The sequence below is a fragment of the Lissotriton vulgaris genome, chromosome 8 (assembly GCF_964263255.1).
Source record: "Lissotriton vulgaris chromosome 8, aLisVul1.2, whole genome shotgun sequence".
NCBI classification, from domain to species: Eukaryota; Metazoa; Chordata; class Amphibia; order Caudata; family Salamandridae; genus Lissotriton; species Lissotriton vulgaris.
In genome coordinates, this window is record NC_141696.1 from 163,380,080 (window position 1) to 163,401,974 (window position 21,895).

The 21,895-nt window shown below is 44.3% G+C and overlaps 1 protein-coding gene across 1 annotated transcript in view; it reads right to left on the bottom strand.

Moving 5' to 3' along the window:
* LOC147696807 (retinal guanylyl cyclase 2-like) overlaps positions 1–21,895 on the bottom strand; it is a 408,956-nt gene that overhangs the window by 249,373 nt on the left and 137,688 nt on the right. Inside the window, exon 3 of the mRNA XM_086933248.1 lies at positions 3,088–3,442. Within this exon, the coding sequence (XP_086789374.1) occupies positions 3,088–3,442 (355 nt within the window). The remainder of the gene's footprint in view (positions 1–3,087; positions 3,443–21,895) is intronic.

The following is a 21,895-nucleotide window of genomic DNA, read 5'->3' on the forward strand; positions in this document are numbered from 1 at the left end:
TTATTGCATTATCTTTATTTACTTTAAATTCCATCAAACTATCGTAAATTGTTAGCTATATTTTTTAATCTTATGTATTGTTTTTTGAGGATTCCGTCAATGCCCTTTTTAATCCCTGTTTTGATATTTAGTAAATATACATTTTGACATTAAAAATGTGCATTCGTTTATTGTTTTTATTCGTTTTCATCAAATTAAGTTACATTTTTTTATTATACTTACTTTTGACAATGTTGTGCCTGCCAATGTAAAGGTCACTGTGATATAGAGATGAGCATGTAATAACTCTTCATTGTAATAAAGGGTGATGTGGTGCGGATTAAACTAGCTAGTGCTCTCACTCAGGTGGGTAGACATTGGTGGTAGAAATAACAAATGGCTATTTGTGGCTCCCTTGGAAAAGCATACGCAGTTTTTTCAAAGTCTTCTGGAATAATGATATTTAGTAGTAATGTCCGAAGTTGAAAGAGTAGAGTGTTCATTTGATCAGTCGTAGGAAATAAACATGACAAACCATGAAATCTGGCATTATGGACTTATGTTGCAATCAATTTTTGTAAATCATTATTTTTTGTAGAAACTTGGTCCTGATCCAAGAGAAACAGTCCAGTCCCAGCTGCCCGATGAGGTACCCTGTAGTTCGAGGTTGCTTGCGATTGGAACATGACCTAGCAATTCAGACTTGGCTGTTCCAATTGCAGCAGGACCAATTCTTCCTTATTTACCTCAGGATGACCTGCAGAGATGCTGCAACAAAGATGATGTACTTACTCTCTTGTAGTAACCCTCTCAAATGTTTGAGAGGGCAGCAAAGGTCCTTCAACTAGAGCTATGGAATTCACTACCCCCCTTCCTAAGACAAAATTCCAATCTTGTTACTTTCAGAAAATATCCGAAGACGTACCTGTTTCCCACCCAGCAACCCTAGATATGTCATACAAACTTTCTGTCCTTACTTATCTTCGGAACAACACAGCGCGGAGATATCTCTTTGGAGATTGAATTCCTGCGCTTTATAAGAAACATAAATAAATAAATAAATCAGTCCACCTAACAGAGCCACAAAATGCATCAAAGCCACGTTTAAACCCTTATTCGGTCTCACCTACAGACAGGTTTAGCTGTCTGTTGGCCAGACCTATTGTTTCCAATACATTATATATCCTTAGAGTAGGCTTTTGGAAAAATCTTGCTTAAAATTGAATGGCATTCTTATCTATCTCACTTTGCTGCTCCTGATTTTGTTATTTTTTCTCACTATTCTTGTGGTTGTCCAATGCAGGAGCATTTAGGTCTTACAGTGTTTTGAGTGGGAGAGGCAATCTTCCACTGATTACACCAGACCTTGCTTTGTAATGCCTTGAGGGGACTACTTTCTATCCGTCTTTCTCCATGCTCCACTTCTATCCCTTTCCCCCATTCAAACCAGCATCCTCTTGCCCCACATAGTTCTCCATTTTCTATCAGTTTTTACAGCCCACTGCACTGTTAGTGGGTGACCATCTTTAAAATGTTTTTGGACCATTTCAATATGGCCACCCTTGTGTGCTCATGTGATTTGGGCACCTTTGAATCTTTTTGTTTTATTTTAACAAATCCCATTGAACAAAGGCCACCTCAGATGCATGTGCATCCATGGTAGCAGTCTTAGAAAGAGACATGTTAAAATAAACGAAAATGTTTTTCCAAGTTGCTCTCTATGGATGTGAGAACTTTCATGGTGACCATCTTTAAACAGTAGTTGTTAAGACATTACAAAATGCCTTTAAAGATGGCTGTCATATATGTTCACCCATGTGTGACAGCTATCTAAGCCAAAAGAGTACTCTTATAGCCCAAAACCTATTGGCATTCCAATTGCTTGATAAAGAACAGTGCTGGTGAAAGGTCAACTTGTACAGAATTGTAAGGAAAACAATTCACAATTACATGTACTGCTCACAATTTGTCTTTATTTTACCTCTATATTTTGAATGTCATAACCCTGCTTTTGTAAACATAGAAACCTAACTACTAGTCCTAGAATGCAGAAAAAACAGTAGTAGATGAACTACACAAGCCTGACATAAGACAACTTTTGAATTAGTGGAAGATTGAAAACAATCCACTTATTATTATTAGATAAAATACCGCCAAGTGTGGCCTAGTGAAATCCTTTTTGCTTCTGCATCTCTGTTTTATCTTTACTGGGGGTCTTTGTGGTTCTGTGGTAGGGAAATAACAGAGGTTATGAGATTTTGGGGAGTAACATAGACTCTATGGCCCATATTTACTAAGTCTTTGCATTGTGTAATGTGATACTGGGCAACATAAAGGCATATTTTAGATTTGCAAAGACCCAGCCGCGGCTGTAGTTTCCATTGGTGCCCAAAGGCCCAGAGGAATGAGTAGCCCACTGAACCCTCATTATTCATGTATTCTGTAAACTAAACAGCAGTCAGGGAGGCCATTTCCTTTCTTGCTCTAGGGCATATGAAACACTGGCTACAATACTGGCATTAGACCACATTTTAACAACATTTTTAGAGCATACTCCACAATGGCATCAGAATGCTTTACAGTAATCCAGACTCTTCATTTAGAGTACCACAGTAATGACATGAATATATAGCATCAGCACAACTGCCCGTTAATCCATTATTATTCAGCACAATAATACCACATTGCAAATGCATTAATAGTACACATCACCATGCAAAACAATGACAGATTACCACTTAACTGTGCACATAAGCAATAATACAATAATATTTTCATGTATTGCCTAAAATTCTTGAATCCATGTTATATGGGTTTGGCATTCCCCAACAGAGGTACTGCTACCCTTAAATCCAAGGACAATGAATATGGAAATTCCCAGCAGAGGTGATGTTATTACATCTTCAATGTAATACCGTTATGCTTACACCACCCTTTCAAAGAGTGCCCTGTTGAACTCAGAAATAAGAACTAGTCTATGAAGTAAACAAAAGACTAAAATATAATCTATGTTATTTTAAGATACCTTCTCCTTATATAAAAATATTTCAAAAAATACAGTGAATGTGATGTTTCTGCAAAAAATTTAACCAATGGGTATTCCATTACCTCCTATGCACAGCGTGTCTGGATCAAACCAACAACTGGAATCTGCAGGGGGTGGTGTGCCACCAGGAAATCTGATTGTCTTTCCAAGGAATCTCACCAAGTTGGAGGACAGCTCGACCGCATAGGTAGGAAAGAGCTGGTTCAGTTTGCCGTCGGTGTCCAGCACCACGTAGTTAGTCAGCCCATTTCCTTTACTATCAGTAAGTAGCCTGTGATTGAATCCAGGACAGTCAAGGTTTCTGGTGTACTCTGCCAAATTGGTGCCAGAAATCCAGGCTCCTTGTTTCCAAGCATTGCTCATGGCGCAAGCCAAAAAGTAAATGGAGCCGTAGATCGTTCCGAAGAGGGGTGAAACCTGCAAATATAGTACATGATAAACTGAAATTAAGCCACATTGACACAGTAGCAGAATGTACTTAAGACAAATCATTATTAAATCCATTACTAAACTGTGAAGTTTAGGTCTGGTTCACACAGGTAAATGAGCAACTAGGTCGCTTGAGAACATGATTTATGAGTGGCCTGGGTGGAGTATGTGGAGTTCCGCATAGTGGAACTCCACGAAGTGACCCAAAACTCAGCTGTGCTTCACTGAGTTCCGCAAGCGGTGGAGTGCGTTAGCTCGCACTGTTCATGCTGATTTTCAGCACCAGGTGTTTGTCCCCGTGCGAACAGCACAATGTGCAGCGCAAGAGGGTGGTGCTTCTTTCTGCTGCTCAAGTAGAGGAGCAGCTTCCTCAACGCGAACGGATGGTTTCTCAACAAGGGTGGTTGTGACCATCTGCGACCACCCGAGTTGAGAAATCTCGCTGGCTAGTGGTCTAACGTTGGATTTTCCACGCTCACCAACTTAACGCTGAGTTTTTCAGAACTCCGCATGCTCCGTGGAGTGCGGAAAACTCCGCAAGCTCTGCAAACAGAACGGAGTTCGCCGCCCAGGCCTATTTATAAGTAAAAAGGAATGCTGATGATTCAAAAACATGAATCTGAAATTGGAACTGGATTTATTCAAACTTAAAAATTCCTTCAGCACAGGAGAATTTTCTATGTGTGCATAACTGCCCACAGAGTTTTGGTTGTTGGCCTTCCAGGGTGGATGTCTGCCAAAGTGCGTGAACACCTTCTCACTTGTTAGTTGGTGGTTATTCCCACCCAGGACAGGGTTAGAGATTTACTCCTGTCAAATTCAGCAGTGGATGCAAAAATAAGTTGTGAATAAGCGGAGCTGTCAAGAAATTTGGAATAAGCAAAATGTTTTTTAAATAGCGAAATAATATTTTTCAGTTGTAGAAACCAAAAATAAATTTACATTATAAATTAATTTAGGCTTACTTTCCCATAGCCGGTACATTTTAATTTCCAGAAATGCCAGCATGGGCAAGCTTACAAGTGTAAATAACCAAATTTCAAGCCGGTATTTTTGTGATGCGTGACAAAAGTAAAAAGACATTTTTTAGGGAGGGGGACATTGTTAAGCAGTTCACTGGAATGGCTAAAATCACAGGGATGGTGGCATGCTCGGGTCAGCAGACCACCATGCCTGTGATTGCTTTTAAATAAGGCAATTTTTTTTATGCAGTCCGTTTTCATTAGAGGAAAATGGGATGCCTTGCAAAAACAAATAAAATATTTATTTTAATTTTTAAGAGTAGGCAGTGGTCCATGGGACCACTGCCTGCTCTTAAAAACCGTTTTTACAACCATTCACAAAGCGGTAGGGATCCCTTGGGGACCCCTTTTGGTCTGAGAATGGGTTACCACCTACTTGAAGTAGGCAGTGAAATGTGAATGTTTTGCAACCACATTTCGGTCGCAAAACATTCATATATGCCACTGCGAGTCGCTATTAGGAAGGGACACCCATAACACGCCCCTTCCTAATACCAAATCGCGAACCCATTTTGCAATTTGGTAATAGGATACTGAATCGCAAATTAGGGTTTGGTACATGGAAACATGCTTTTCTGATGGCCCAATTCTGTGAAACGGGACATTCGCGGCCTAAAGAAAGCATCTGGCCCCATGTTCCATCTACGGCACTCTTTGGCAGAAAAAAGAAAAGTTTCCATCCTTTAGTTATTTCCTGATTGTTGGAGCAAAATAGCAAGTGACAAAAATATGGTTACAAAAATATCAAGGACCCAAATATTGAGAAGGCAAGTATAGATTTACTACTCTTGATTCCACATCTACATATTTGTAGGTACATACATGAGGAGTTAAGTAAAGTAAAGTAAAGCTTTGTTTACTTTACTTACTTATTTTTGCAACAATATTTATGTTGAACGATATTTTCACCCCCTGAAAGTGAGACAGTGGTCCCTATGGCACTGACCTAGGTGGGGAAGGCCACCCACAGCCTGCACTGAAAATCTTCTTTCCAATTGTTTTCTATTAGATATGTAGGGGTTGTGTGTTGAAAGCATTTGAAGGCTCGACTAATAAGCCTGTGACATAGCCACGCTTTCATGCTCTATTTATCTATATATGTTCATATTCTCCAGCTCTGGGACTCGGTTTGCTCTAGGTATCAAGTTGAATGGTCGGGGGGTTGAGAGCCCAGGGGAACAGAATTGCAATAATGCATCAATTCACATTTTCTGTCACCATGAATACTTTATTCTTGACAGTAAGTTCGAAGCTAACAATTCTTAGTGGTCGCTTTAGACAAAAAAACATGTTTTCATTCCTTGAGCTCAAGGACATGTGCATCCATGAAGATACCAAAATTCCTCTTTAGTCCATTAGACAAAAAAATACCATGTTTTCATCCCTTGAGTTCAAGGACTTGTACATTCATGAAAATACCAATATATATATATATTCCCTTAAAAGAAACACATTCATTCTCAAACGTTTTAGAACCAGAACCCATATTTTAGAATGACAAACTTTCATGACCCACCTAGCTGTAATGGACATGAGGTGGGCAATTTTTTATGTAACTAAAGCATTATGTGCATCATACAGAAAGCACGTTTTCCATTGAAATGGACACTAAATTTGTTCTACTGACAAAATTGTATTGCACACAAATGATAATGCGTGGAAATTTCAGGGAATATTTATCATCTGTAAATCACCAAGTAAAGTGCCTTGACTTGTTTTGATCCTATAAAAATCTTTGTTTCCATCAGAAAAATGTGCTTCACTTTTGATTTCTTAACTGCATTGTGTCCAGTTCATTTACAGGCATCTACATTTTGTTGTGTGTTACAAAAATAAAATCCTACCGCCTTTTCTTTCACACTCTCTATACCCCAGCAGGATTGTGACATAATTTACTTTACTTTCTCTGACTGCAAAGTGAGCAGAGTTTGTAAAGTCCAGAGACCAGTGCGACTGCCAGTTTGGAATATAAATCTGTTAAGGCAACTTTGGGGGACTAGCTCTCTATACTGATGTATCTACACCATGCTAGGAAGTCATCACTGCCTGCTCCACAGCTCACCAAGAAAGATTTCAATAACACTAGTTAGTTACACTTTTCCTAGTTCCACTAGGAATAATGTTTGTAGTGAGTGCAGCACCATCAGTTGCAACCTGCTCTGTGTGTAGTCTACCTGTCCTTCGTTAAATGGTAGCTGTGTATTTCATAGTACTAATGATGCTCCATTGTGTGTTGTCACAAAGAACACATAATCTACCAACTACCATATTAGAATCCACCTCAAGCATTTACTGGCAGTTCAGGGTAATATGCATCTATATTACCCCGAATGAGGTTTGCAATCATATTTATATGTTGAAAAGCACAAAGATGATATTGACTCAAAAAGACTTCTTAATATTGATCTTATAAATGCTAAATATCTTTACAATCCTGCAACTGAAATCACTGAGATTTTTTTTCAAACAGTGCTTAAATATTTCATGCATCCCTGCAACCAGGCTACAATCAAGCATGAGTCCTGTATACCACACTCCAGGTAGTGCATAGCACCACCGTCAGACTAGTTCGGAATCTTCCTTCCCGCACCCCTTCGGTACCTACCCTGAAATCACTATACTGGCTTCCAATCAGGAAGGGTACCTGCTTTAACTTTTATGTGCATTGTACACAAGGCCCTGCATGGAGCAGAGCCAAGCTACTTATTAAAAGAAACTTGAGCGGTATTTGCCAAGTAAAAACCTTAGGTCTGAAAGAAAATACCTTCTCACACCTCTGAAAGTTCAAACCGCAAAAAATGGTGGTAGGTCTTTCTCTCACCAGGCCCCTCAACAATGGAATAAGCCACCAACACATATTTGTGCCATCTCAGACCATAAACAGTTTCAAAAGCAGCTAGAAACCTGGCTATTCTAAATTCAGTTCTCCATGTCGTAAGACCCCCTTCTTTAATGGCCCCGCAATAGCACCACGAGACCCCTTGGGGTGATATGTGCGCTTTACAAATGGTCATAACATAATATATAAAAGATGATATGCACAGTTGAGGCATTGCTGTTATCTTTTTAATTTTGAGGTCTTGTTCTGTTCTTACTTCCTATAATCTGGTTTCACTCTTAAAATAAGGTGCCAGTACAATTGAATAATTGGTTCCATACACATACCTCATCCATTTTTTACAGAGTTTGATTATATCGTCTCCGTGGAGATGTGTCTCCTGTATGAGTGCTATACTGATTCCATAGCGCTTCAGGTAAGAGTAGACCCTGTGGTGTTTGGTGAAATTGTTAAGACCACGTAATTATCTTATGTGAACTTTTGATATTGTATGTTTGTTCTCTCCCTTACAAATAACACACCCCATTGTACCTGCATAGGACCGTACACTATATGTAGTGGAGCGACTGCTTATGTATGTCTCTAGGATCTCAAATGTACCCCACTTTACCAGTGTAACAGAACAATAAGAAAAGTCCCCAACATCCACCCCAGAGTAGTGTGTCAAACCCCTTCTATAACCTATTAAGTAAAAAATTGAATAAGTTAACAGAAAAAAGAACTCTTAGTGCTACCCCCCAACCAGTACTACACTGGTTGGGGGGGCTAGTATTTAGTAATGTCTTAATTACTAAATATAAACCCCCTGTTCCACCCTCATTCTTTTGTTGCACTGCAGAGCACTACCTCTTGGACACTACTGAATACATCGCCACCACTGCAGAAGTACCACTCCCCGGAACGTATCTCACTCAGCCCTGTGAGTCATCCTATCAATACCTACAACAAAGCACCTTAATCTGGTCCTACCTAATACCCGTGAATATACGGACGAGTGGAAATGTAATAAATGTACTTCTGCTCATTCATTTGTCCAGTGTCCTGAGGGGGGACCTTGGTAGCCGTCAGAATAAAATTTCCCAACCGTTGGGTGTCCACAGAGATCAGTCTGACTGACACGCTGCCTCGGCCTACAGTTCCTCCTCTAGAAGTTGGTTTGACTCAGAGATAGGGGCCAGCATTCGGGTCAACGTCATCCTCTTCTTAATCTCCCAATATCGCTCTAGTGTGCCATCTTTGCGGACGATTATACACTTGATCTTCTCCATGCACTGCCCTTGCAAGGGAATGCCCTGACCTTCTCGGTTTTATTATTTGCCATCGATGGGGGACCCCTTCTGCCTAGTCAAGCACAACATCGTTCGACCTCTACGGATCCAGCCAATCCCAGACTTCATCTGGTGTAGTGAAGAATTGCACCTTTCCAGCATGTTGAATGCAGTTTGGCAGGGAATATAAGGCTGTATGGTACATTGTAGCTCCCTTAGCTTCCTCTTTACTAACATGAAGGATTTGCGCATATCCTGGACTTCTTTTATGTAAATTTAGAAAGATTAAGATAGTAGATTTTGCATATTGTATTGTTCCAGTTTTGCGGGTGTGTTGTAGGATCACGTTGCAGTCTCTGTGGTTAAACAGTCTGGCAATTACTGCCTTGGGTGGAGCCCCAGGTGTTGGGGGTGCAGCCGTCGATCGAAAACCCATTCTATGGAAAAGAATTTAGCCAGTCTCAGCGGCTGTAATGCACCTGTGATTCATTATTCCAGAAACAGTTCAGCCTAGGGGCCCTCTACACACTCAGGGAGCCCCACAAATTGAAGTTTATTATGACTTGAGTGCCCCTTCGTGTCCTCAAGGTGCCCTTACTGCATGGACGTCTGGGTCTTCAGCACAGCAACATTGATTTCAGGGTTTTAATTTCTTCTTGCATTGTGCTGACATGTCCCTCAATCTCAGATACGTGATGTGCCATATTGCGCATGTCCTCCATCTCAGTCATAATGTCCGAAGGTGTCAGTTCAGGACCTTTCTCTTATTCACTTCCATTCTCCACTCCTGAAGAGTTTCGCCAGCTTTTGGTGCAACATAGTTCATTATTTTATTGCCCTGAACCTTCTTTGCTGCTCTGTCCTTGCCCAATGCAGTACTCCTCTCGGCACCAATCACTGTTCACTCCTCCACTCCCAAATGACAAAGTTGATGTTGTTTATTACTGATGTGGGCAGAAGGAATTCCTGTTCTCCGTTCACCCCCCCATCCCCCCCACACCCCCCCCTCCACCCCCACCCCCTGGCCGCCCTTCCACCATTAGCAACCAGAGCCCATGGTGGGTTTGGGGGCCTCCACTGTACTATAAATGACACAAGAGAGTCCAAACCTCTCCTGCTCTCCCACGCACCTCGAGGGCTCCCACTTGGCCCATTAGGGTCTCCCCGCTGCTGTAAACAAGGGAGCCTTTGCAGAGGCTCATCAGAGGCCTTCCTTGTTTGCACTGGACCAAATTGAAGGTGAGAGCCCGGGATGTCTCTTCTCTTCTGTTGCTGCACCTTTTGAGGGAAATCAAACTGATTCAACTGGTTGCTGTAAACCTCTCACAGGTTCTACCAGGGCCTGTGTAGCTCCATTATGAGAGAGGGTGCCCCAACCACCTCCCAACAGGGGCCTCTCTGATTGTCTGAGTCCAAATAAGTTGCTCCGACAGGGGGTAGCTGCCTCAGGTTCCGCCTACCCCCGTTTCCTCATAACTCGAGACACACCTGAGGACACACTGCTTTCCAGGCGGAGCACTCGTTTTCGGCTGCAGGCCATTAGCTGGGAGCTCTAGCCAGCACAATACCGATATCAGTCGCACTGGTACAACCGTGCTGTAGTGTGTGCATCGGTCTTCCCGTGTCCCGGCTCCCAGATGGGACCCGCAAAGATGTTCATCAGTCCCCAGAGCTGGGCAAAGGCAGCACCGTCGTGTTAGCCAGCTCGTATTCAGTCGGTGTGCCAAGGATGGCACATTGATGACCAGGATTCTAACAAAATCTATGCTCATTTGGTGCGGGTATTGGGAAAACATGCATTCTGCACCATACATATTTCATGCCCAATCACTTGCATAAAATATTTCAGATAGTACCGGATAAGTGTGTCTTAGGTGCCTAGAAGTAGAGGCAGACATATTGTGTGGTCCTGCACCATTTTCGGACACTACAGGGAGGATGTACTTAGTTACTTAGACCAACTGATAGGAAGCAGAGTTGACAGACAGACAGACATTTTTGCTCTTTCTATTTGTGCTGCCTTCTGCAGCACATATAGAAAGAGCAAATCTCCTTTAAATATTGCTTATGTCAAGAAAGGTGTCCATTCCTGCACATAAACAATCATTCTCTGCAACACATACACCCTTGCACTGTGGCGCGAGGGTGTCTGTGTTGGCGCTAGGTAGCTTTTTTTAGCACCAGAGCAAGGGAAAACATAGGGGTGCGGCGTATTCTTGTGAATGCGGCGCAGCCCTGTGTTTTTAAATGACGCAGTGCAGAGCTACAAAATGTGCTGCAGCGCCATTCTGCGTCATTTCCTTGTGAATATACTCCATGGTCTCATGGAGTAAGACTGAATGTGGCTCACATCGCCATATTCCAAACCAAGTGGAGATTTGCATTGTTCTACTAAGCTGTACTGGCCATGAGCACATTGCTGTAGTCCATCTTTTTATCTAGTATGGGTACCATTGGCTTCTCACGCGCCTCGAGGCAGGATGGACTCTACTGAGAAGCCTGATGTGCTAATGAGCAGCTGCATCAAATCCTAGGGTAGTGCTCCTCAGGCATACGTGCATCAAACACTACTCCTAAGGTCACAGCTTTGCCTTCAGTGTGAATGTATGACCAAGTGTAATTGGTTGGTTAGTTGATGTATCCTCACCCGCCATTTGACATGGCCATATTCAGTCAGCCTATCACCACTCAAGATGTATTTCTTGTGTTCGCGAGAGTGTTCCACAGGAACTCTGTGGTTATTCTACGAGATAGTTTGTTTGGCCTTTAAAATACTCAGCTCTCAAACTGAATTCTGCTATTGTGATTTACATCTGAGTTATTCCCTTTTGGGGCAAATCAGTAAATACCTTTTGAAAAAATACCTTTCCCATTGACTTACACTGAAGAAAGCTGGCATTGTGACTGAATCGGTAGTTTAAGAATGGACATTCGACGGCTCAAATGAGAAGACAATCTCGATACAATTATAAGAAAGAGAGCACGAATAAAGGTCGGAGAAAAGGAGAATAAATGGAGAGCAGGAAATTCAGAGACAACGAAAAAGAGAACAAATGAAGAACAGGAACCTAAGAGACAGGAATACAGAGAGAGAGAGAACAAGAATTGCTCAGATAAACAAGCATTTGCAATGCAATAGGTCTCGCATTAGGAAAGCTTGAGCTATTGGAATTGTAAATGACACATTTTTTAGTTAGGTTTTGTTTTTGAAAATGGCGAAATTAATAGCTTTGTCATTTACAATGCCAATAGTTATAACTTTCGCAAATGTGACACATATAGCACTTGTAATGCAATATGTGTTGTATTTATGTGACTTACATGTATTGATATTACAAATAACAATGGCTTTTATTTTTTTTAACATAATTAATACTTAAATAAAAAGGTATTGTAATTTATAATGGCAGTAGCTTAAACTTTTGTAAATAACTTGTGAAGATTATGTTCAGTGTCTTTTATTGTTAAAAACTCCTAGAACAGAAGTGAAATATTAACATCTTTTTGTTACATTTGTAATAAAGCTTGAAACATTGAGAGAACATATTTGAACTAGTTGTTGAATGGTTGCACAGATTGATGTTGTGGTGGCGAATGAGTGATGCAGGGAGAGGATGTGTGGGGGTGAGAGGGGGTGTGAGGGTGAGGGGATGGGGGTGGGTGAGGGGGTGTGAGGGTGGGTGAGGGTGGATGAGGGTGGGTGAGGGTGGGTGAGGTGGTGAGAGGGGGTGAGAGTGAGTGAGGGTGTGTGTGTGTGAGGGTGAGGGGGGTGTAGGGGTGAGGGTGTGTGGGGGTGAGAGGGTGTGTGGGGGTGAGGGTGTGTGTGAGGGTGAGGGGGTGTGTGAGGGTGAGGGGGTGTGTGAGGGTGAGTGAGGGAGGGTGAAGGGGTGTAAGGGTGAGTGAGGGTGAGTGAGGGTGTGTGGGCGAGGAGGTGTGAGGGTGTGTGAGGATGAGTGAGGCTTTGATGGTGTGAAGGTGAGTGTGTGATGGTGTGAGGGTGAGTGAGGGTTTGATGGTGTGAGGGTGAGTGTGTGATGGTGTGAGGGTGTGAGGATGTGAGAGGGTGGGGGATGTGAGGGTGAGGGTGTGTGAGGGTGAGAGGGTTGTAAGGGTGAGGGGGGTGAGGGGGTTGTGAGGGTGAGTGAGGATGAGGGGTGAGGGTGTGAAGGTGGGGGAGGGGGTGTGAGGCTGAGTGAGGGTGTAAAGGTGAGGAGGTGTGAGGGTGAGGAGGTGTGAGGGTGTGCGAGGGTGAGTGAGGGTGAGTGAGGGTGGGTGAGAGGGTGTGTGAGGGGAGGTGAGGGTGTGATGGTGCGTGAGGGTGTGTGAGGATGAGGGTGTGGGGGCGAGGGTGTGTGAGGATGAGGTGTGGGGGTGAGGGTGAGTGGGGGTGAGGGGGGTGAGGGTGAGTGAGGGTGTGTGAGGGCGTGTGAGGGGGTGTGAGGGTGAGGGAGTGTGAGGGTGAGGAGGTGTGAGGGTGAGGAGGTGTGAGGGTGAGTGAGGGTGTGAGGGTGAGTGAGGGTGTGAGGGTGAGTGAGGGTGTGTGAGGGTGTGATGTGTGAGGGTGACTAGGAGAAGGTGGCAGTGTAGTTCTCCGGTTCCACACCTAGTGGCACAACATCACTGAATAAAAGAGGAATGGCAGTCCACACAAGTCAATAAATCGGCCATCGGAAAATGTGAGAATATTCGGACGCCACTAACGAAGAAGGAAATCTTGCACAAACATCAAGATCCAGTGTGAGGGCCCCTGGAGCCGAACTGAAACCAAATTGGCACGCAGCCCTAACTGAGACACTGTGGTGTTCTACGGAGAATAGTAGCCCCTCGCAGTGCACTATGGATCCTACACCCTACTCACAATAAAGAGGGAAGACATTTTAACAAGGAGAGTGCATTTAAACAGCACTTAAAGTGCAGAAAGCATGTGAGATGCATTAATCCCCGGCAGAGAGCGATAAGAATGACACGTGACGGCCGCTGCGACTCAGACACACAGTGTAGCATCCAGCATCAATCACAATAGCAGGAGCTGCACTCAGAGCGTCACCTACCTTTCAAGCCCCCCTCCCATCGTTTTTTCGTCCCACTTAATGCCCTGGGTGCAAAGTACGCACAGCTCTCACTGGCATCTTCACCTAGTGGCACAACATCACTGAATAAAAGAGGAATGGCAGTCCACACAAGTCAATAAATTGCATAATCGGCCATCAAGATCCAGTGTGAGGGCCCCTGGAGCCTAACTGAAACCAAATTGGCACGCAGCCCTAACTGAGACACTGTGGTGTTCTACGGAGAATAGTAGCCCCTCGCAGTGCACTATGGATCCTACACCCTGCTCACAATAAAGAGGGAAGACATTTTAACAAGCAGAGTGCATTTAAAAAGCACTTAAAGTGCAGAAAGCATGTGAGATGCATTAATCCCTGGCAGAGAGCGATAAGAATGACACGTGACGGCCGCTGCGACTCAGACTCATCGTGTAGCATCCAGCATCAATCACAATAGCAGGAGCTGCACTCAGAGCGTCACATACCTTTCAAGTCCCCCCCCCCCCCCCTCGTTTTTTTGTCCCACTTAATGCCCTGGGTGCAAAGTACGCACAGCTCTGACTGGCATCTTCAGCAAGTAAACACTGAAGGTACATACACTATAATACAATCCTCGCACGGACATTGCTAGGTTGTTCGGCAGGAATATAGCCGGATGTAGCTCGAGAAAGCTCCTAGAGTAAAGGCTTAGGGTGACTGGCACACAGTTCACTGTCGGTGAGTGGACTGGAGAGCTGAGCTTCAGGGCAGCAGAGGTCGTGTAGGGGCACCTCACTCAGGCATCAATGCAGGGTGGGTGGGGGGGTGGGGTGAGGTGGGTGGGGGGGAAGCATCCTTAAATTAAGCACTGCCTGGACCACAGGGGTAGAATGGGGTTTCTAAAAGACCCAGGATACGGGCGTCTTCAGGTAAATGATTTATGTTTGAAGTCTGGGGCTCACCAGCTGCTGCAGGAGGCCTCTCGTCTGCGAGGTGACAGCCGCTTCTAAAACTTATTTTACGTCACGTGACAGCTCTTGTGCAAGCACAGCGCCAAAGTCCAATAAAGAGCTGCATTTGAAACAAGACGTGTGCGTGCGGAAAACTGCCGTGGGGCGGGACTTCCGTTTCCCTCTGGAAGCCCGCGCCCACGGATTGGCTGGCTAGGAGAGGAGCAGTGGTGACGCGGGGCTCTCATGCCCGAGGGAGAGCCCCACGGTGGCAGCTGAACTCCGGAGTTGCACCGATGCGGTAAGTGGGGTTGGGGGGGGGGTGCGCGCGTGTGTAGCTGTGCGTGTGTATGTATATGTGTGGCTGTGTGTCTGTTAGCTGTGCGTGTGTATATGTGTGTCCCGATGCATTGTGCCTGCGTGGGTGTATGTGTGTGTGCGCGCATGCATGAGTGTGGCTGTGTGTGATTGAGAGAGGCTGCGAATGCGAGGCAGGGGATGTGCACGGCGCCGTGCGCGCCCTCGAGGGCGAATCTGAGACAGCAGAGGCGCGTAACCGAACGCTGTCTCAGATTCCCCCGAAAGAGAAAACAATAGGTCTTTCGCTGACGCTCGACCTAAAAAGAGGGAGGAAGAGCGAAAGATAAGCGGGCAGGCAGAGAAGGGAAAGGAAGAGGGAGGGAGAACCCGTACAGCAGAAATTGCTGAATGATCTTTGGAAATCAATATAAGTACAGGGATACAGACAAGTCAAAATCCGGAGTGCAGGAACGGATTGGATAAATCCCCAAAACAAGTGACGTTGGAAGTTCTATAAAAGAGGGAAAGGAAAAGGCCAGATGTAGTGCGAGCAGGGGCTGAAGGTGGACGGTCATAGGTGTCAGGAAAAACGTAAAAATTAATAAGTGCTGAAGTGCTGAAGTGCGAGTCAGGCGGAGGCAGTAAAACCGGCAGAGTAAGAACTAAATAAAGTAACAGGTAAAGAAGGGTAAAGGGAGAGCGCTAACTACTAAAGTGAGAGACAGAGATAAAACGGAGAGTGAGATCAGCAGAGAACAGACGGCTGGAGGGGAGAGAAGGGCAGGGACCGTGAAGACATTAATAGAAAAGAGAGACAGCAAACCAGGAAATGGTGAGAAATAGGTGCAAAGAAGCACTGGCGTAACGAAAAGTGAGGGGGCTTCCCTGCACGGTACTTAGAGAGGCCCCCTCTGGGCTCAATTAGGAGCTCTCCCGGCCAGAGTTCAGTGCCGAGGGGGCCTCTTGGAGCTAGGGCCCATGTTGGACAGGCCTCGTGAAGGGCTCGCTCCCTCCCCGCATGACAGAGCCTGGACACCAGCTCTCCCGGTGCCACCAGAAGAACAACCCCGACGACCCACAGAAGCAACCCGCAACCCGTCCCCTATGGGACGCCTGCTCCCGGACATCTCTGTATCACTGGCCCGGGCCACCGCCAGCACCATTGCCCGGCCCAGCAGCCATCTTGGACACTGCACCACGAGGCCGCATGGCCTCAGCTCGACCCCAACCCTGGGCCTGGCCAGGCCCCGACATCCCGGCACCACCATCCACCCAGGAGGTGAACGGACCACTTGGCAGGTCAATGGGAGAGAGGAGTGTCGATGGCTCTCCCCCGCCAGGTGCCGATCGCCCCCAGCCTCCCCGGGCGCTGGCTCCACCCCCCTGCTGGGTGTCTGGACTCCCTCATCCCGGACCTCCCGACCTCCAAGAGCGAGGGTCCGGACATCAAAGGAGGCCAGACCTATAACTGGGGCAGCTCCAGAGCAGGAAGGCAGTTGTATCCTGGAGTCGAGAGACACCTAGAAGAACTCATCCTTGACGGACTGCTGGCGCTGCCGCAGCCCTGCCCTGTGAACCATCGTCCTGCCTGCTGGCGCTGCCGCGGCATTCTGCAACCTTCCTCCTCGACGGGACCTGCTGGCGCTGCCGCGGCCCTCTGCAACCTACATCGTCTTCGGGACCTGCTGGCGCTGCCGCGGCCCTCTGCAACCTACATCGTCGACGGGACCTGCTGGCACTGCCGCGACCCTCTGCAACCTACATCATCGTCGGGACCTGCTGGCGCTGCCGCGGCCCTCCTCAAGTGAGACTTGCCATCTGAGCCTGCTGGCGCTGCCACGGCCCGACCTTCCAGAACTCCGAGCTCGAGGATTGTGAGCTATCCATCAGACCACCTCAATACCACAAAGGTATCAAGACTGTCCCGCTACCCCCTTTCCCTTCCAGAGACTAGAATTGAGAGGACCCTCGTGTACCGATCTCACTGTACCGTGATACTTTGCTTCGAGAACTGCATATAAAAAGCCTTAAACTTATCTCTGTGTGGTGTCCATCTGTGGGGGGGGGGGAGTTACTTGTCTGTACGATCGCTGGAGACGGCCCTCACCGGAGGCCTCTCCCCTTGTCCTCGGCCGACCCTCCAGGTCCCCGTCTAACATTGGTGGCCAGCGGCGCGATCCGAACCAACGCGTAATCGTACAGAGAGTAACTCACCCCACGACTCAACCACAATGACAACAAAAGAGAGCGGATCCGCAGAGAAATTCCAGATGGAGAAACTAGAAGATTACAACCATCGAGAGCTAAAGCAATTTTGCATGGAACTAGGCATTGCTACCACTGGGCTGAGCACGAAAGAGGACTTCAAACATGTGGTATTCCATTACCTCATGCTTTCTGGAATTTCCCTATGTCACTCGGTAGAGTGTTAGGTCTTTAGAATGTTTTCCTTTGACTGGTATCTGTTGCTGAGCTTGATATGATGAAGACATCTCTTTGTAGCTGTGGTTGTTTAAGCTGTCCTTCTTATCAATAAATCCTGCTTGAACCTACTCATTGTGTATCCCTCATTACCACACAAATATTGGCGACGTCGGGAGCAGTGATTTTATTGAAGGCAGCGTTCACTCGCTTACTCTTTTTCATATTTTTGACTATAATCGGATTTTGGCTACTAGAAGAACGTTTTTTTTTCCTGCTTATCTACTGAGAGGATTCTCCGTCTTCTGGACAGATCGTGGACTATCATTTATACCTGTCTGATCCTTAAACGTGAGCCTGCTCAAACGTGAGTCATTTCTACTTATATTCTATTCGCTCCTCTGTGCTTTTACTTTTCGACCGCATCATCGAGCGGTGTCATCCTAATTTGACAAGTAAAGACTCTGCACAGTTTATGCGAAGTGCTTATCTACAATTTAAAGACTTTTCTCGAGCGACGCTCGAGCGTCTTTCAGCTCCATATTTTTATTTAAAAAACTCACCTCGAGCGCTCCGCCTCTCGAGCGCCTTGCAGTTCGCTTGCCTTGCGAACTCACGAGGTGTTCCATGAGCGTTTCTCACCCTGCTTCATCGCCATTGTTTGTCAGGAGCTTCTCATCAGACGCGTCTCTGCGCACGTCATCGCGCATTGCTGACGTCCTCGGCGGCCATCTTGATTAAGTCTGAAGCATTTTCTTCGTGTTTTCCTTGCTCTTTTATTTCTACAGCGTTTTCAGTGTTCCTTTCCACAAAACAACGCTTATTAAATAACGCTTATTGTCAAAGACTTCAACAACATTTAAAGAGAGGAAAACGATTTTTTTTTCCGTTTTTTTTTTTTTTTTGGAAATTTTAAAAGCTTTCAACGCTATTACTCTAACACATCAATATTTGAGAATTCTGATCTCCAATTCAGCAAATCTTCTACTACGGTGATTTGCACACCAACTACATTAATTTCTCTATTTTTAGGTCTTCATGTTCAATTAATTGCATTTTATGGTTCAGATTTTCTTCTTGCACTAATTTATATCTACAAATGTCTAACATTGCTGCACCACCTCATTTTCTTCAAGTTGCGGGCGATCCTCCTATTGAATGGGATCTTTGGTTTCCCATGTTTATTGCCTATGTGGATGTTTTGGAAAAAGAGGATTGTTCCGCAAAAAGGAAACTTGCACTTCTAAGACATTGCCTTGGTGGAGCAGGAATAAAAGAATTTGATAATTTACCACCTTTGGAAGATGCTGGTGATATGGATGTGTTTAATAAAGCTTCAAAGCAAATGAAAATCCGTTTTGGTAGACGGATAAATACTGTGATGGAAAGGTTTCAATTTTATTCTCGTGAACAGAAACAGGATGAAACAATAGAGGACTACGTGGCAGCTTTACGCTCTCTTGCTTGCACTTGCTCTTTCGAAACCATATCATATGAGCAAGTTCTCAGAGACCAAATCATGATGAAAACCAAAAGTAAAAAGATCCAAGAAAGACTTTGGTTAGGTACTGAGACTACCCTTGCTGCAGTTGTAAACATAGCTAAGGGTATAGAACACTCTGAAATTTTTGTATCTGAGATAAGAGGGAAAAATTTAAAAACTAATGTTCCAGATGTTGAAGTTGCCATTGTTAAATCCTCTCCGAATACTTTTAATCCTAAGCCTGCATTTAAGAAAGAATATGTTAAGAATTTTAATGATAATAAGAGTTTTACCAAGAAAGGTACAGTTGTTTGCTATAGATGCGGTAGCACTAACCATGTTGGCAACTACAAGGGTTGTCCTGCATGGGATAAAGTATGCATCAAATGTAAGAAGAAAGGACACTTCGGTAATGTATGTAGATCTGGTCAAAGGATTAACTATATTTCTCCTGAAGAAGAAGAAGTTTTGAATAGTCTAAATTGTATACTTTCTGTTGATGAATGTATTCAGAATAATTTTCCTTCCTGTACAATCCTCGTGGACGACAAACCTATTGACATTTTTGTCGATTCATGTGCTTGGTACACGATCATTGGCAAGGATATTTTTGAAAAATGTTGGCACAATAGGGAACTCTTAAGTCCAGATATATATCCTGGTGGTTACACAGGACGCAGGATTGCATTGGAGGGTTTCTTTTGGGCCAAATTATTTTTCAAAAACTGGGATGTCAGAGTTAAGGTTTATGTTTCCACTAAGGGTGTTTCTTTACTTGGTTGGCCTCATCAACGTGCCTTAGGCATCAAGTTGGACCCAAATTCTGTTCCACCTGTTTATGTTGAAGAGCCCCGTTATGAAAAACATGTTACTGACTCGCTAGTCAATTTAACTTTGAATACCTCTATTAACCCAGATTTCACTAAGAGTGTACTCGAGAAATTTCCCGAGATTTTTAACGACAAACTTGGGAAATACATTGATTTCAAGCACAAAATTGTTCTTAATGATAATGCTGTTCCTGTCAGACACAGGGTAAGAAATGTCCCTTTAGCTTACAGATCCAAATTGAAGGAAATCCTAGATGATTTAGTAAAAAGGAACATTATAGAACCAATTGAATCTTCCCCTTGGGTTTCGCCCATTGTGATTTCCCTTAAGAGTTCTGGCGAACTTCGCTTATGTGCGGATTTACGCAGCCTCAACAAGGAAATTTGGATTGATAAACACCCTTTGCCAAATATTCACGAGCTAATTTCCGCTTTGTCAGGCGCTAGTGTATTCTCTTCAATTGATTTAGCTAGCGCCTATCACCAAGTAGAATTAGATGAAGACTCAAGGAAATTGACTGCTTTTGTCACCCCTGAAGGCATGTTTCAGTATTTACGTATGCCCTTTGGGTTGGCTAGTGTAGCCTCCGTTTTCCAGCGCCTTATGAAAGAACTATTAACAGACTGCAAAGGGGCCATAGCTTTCCAGGACGATATTTTGATTTTTGGGGAAAATCATTCTGAACATGATGCTAATTTATTTTGTGTCTTGGAGAAAGTTCGCTCTAAAGGTCTCACTTTGAAATTTAAAAAGTGCAAATTCAGACAAGACAAAGTTGAGTACCTGGGACACGAAATATCAAGCCTTGGTATCAAACCTAAACTTAATCATGTTCAGAATATTGTCAATGCTCCTTCCCCAAATTCTAAGGAACAATTACTTTCTTTCCTAGGGCTTACTGAATTCTATGGGAAATTCGTTAAAAACTACTCAGATATTGTGCATCCCTTGAGAATTCTTCTAAAAAAGAATGCAAAATTTGTTTGGGGAAAAGAGCAAGAGAATTCTTTTACCATTTTGAAACGCAAAATTGTTGAAGCACTATTTTTGAAGCCTTATTCTGTGGGAAAAGAATGTATTGTCTACGTTGATGCAAGCAATGTTGGGTTAGGGGCTGTCTTGATGCAAAAAGATAAATCTGGGGAGTTCGTTGTCTCTTATGCTTCACGAGCTCTGCGTGATGCTGAGAAGAATTACTCAACTATAGAGAGAGAACTACTTGCTTGCACCTGGGCTTCTCAGCACTTCAGGCAGTTTTTGTGGGGTACAAAGTTTTCTTTAAGAACTGATCATAAACCCCTGATTTCCATGTTGTCTGCCGGTGGTGGAAGGGTTCTCACTGCTCGCTTAGCGAGACTAGCGGCAAAATTACAGGAATACCGTTGTGAGGTTGTTTACATTCCTGGTCGTCTAAATGTTCATGCGGATTGCATGTCGCGTTTTCCAGCCAGCGTAGAAGTTGGTGATAGTTCTGATTGTGATGTTGCATATTCATTCGCAGATATCAATATAATCTCTGATCAGGATAGTTGTTTAATCCTTTCAGAAAAAAATTGGTCAGAGGCCATGGAGAACGATGCTGTATTGAATCTTGTCAAGCAGTATTTGGTTAAGGGATGGCCTGAAGAAAGGAAGCTTTCTGGTGAGTTGGGGTCGTTTTACAAAGTTAAAGATGATCTAATGTTATCTCGAGACGTTATTCTCAGATCAGACAAAATCATTCCTCCCACAAGTCTCAGAGAGAAAATTTGCAGCTTGGCTCATGAGGGGCACATGGGAATGTCCACCACCAAAAGAAGGATTAGGGAACACTACTGGTGGCCTGGTATTGATTCAATGGTAGATAGCTGGGTCAGGAATTGTTCGCCTTGCTCGTTGAGTGACAAATCTGTAAAGAGTTTGGCTGTTGACACTTCTCCAATTGAGTACGCCAATGGTCCTTGGCGAAGGTTAGCAATTGATATTATCGGACCTTTTAGCTACCAGTCTGGTAAGGATATGTTTGCTCTAGTCTTAATTGACTACTTCTCTAAGTGGCCCGAACTTAAAATCGTTGAAAAAACCTCCTCTGAGCATGTTATTGAGTTTCTTGATGAGATATTTGCTAGGGAAGGTTTACCGGAGGAACTCGTCTCTGACAATGGTCCACAATTCATTAGCAATGAGTTTGAGTGTTTTCTCAAGAATTGTGGTATTGTTCACAAAAGAACCTCTAATTATTTTCCGCAAGCCAAAGGCCAAGTTGAGAGGTTCAACAGAGTCATCAAAGAATCTTGCCAATTAGCTATTAAAAGTGGTTT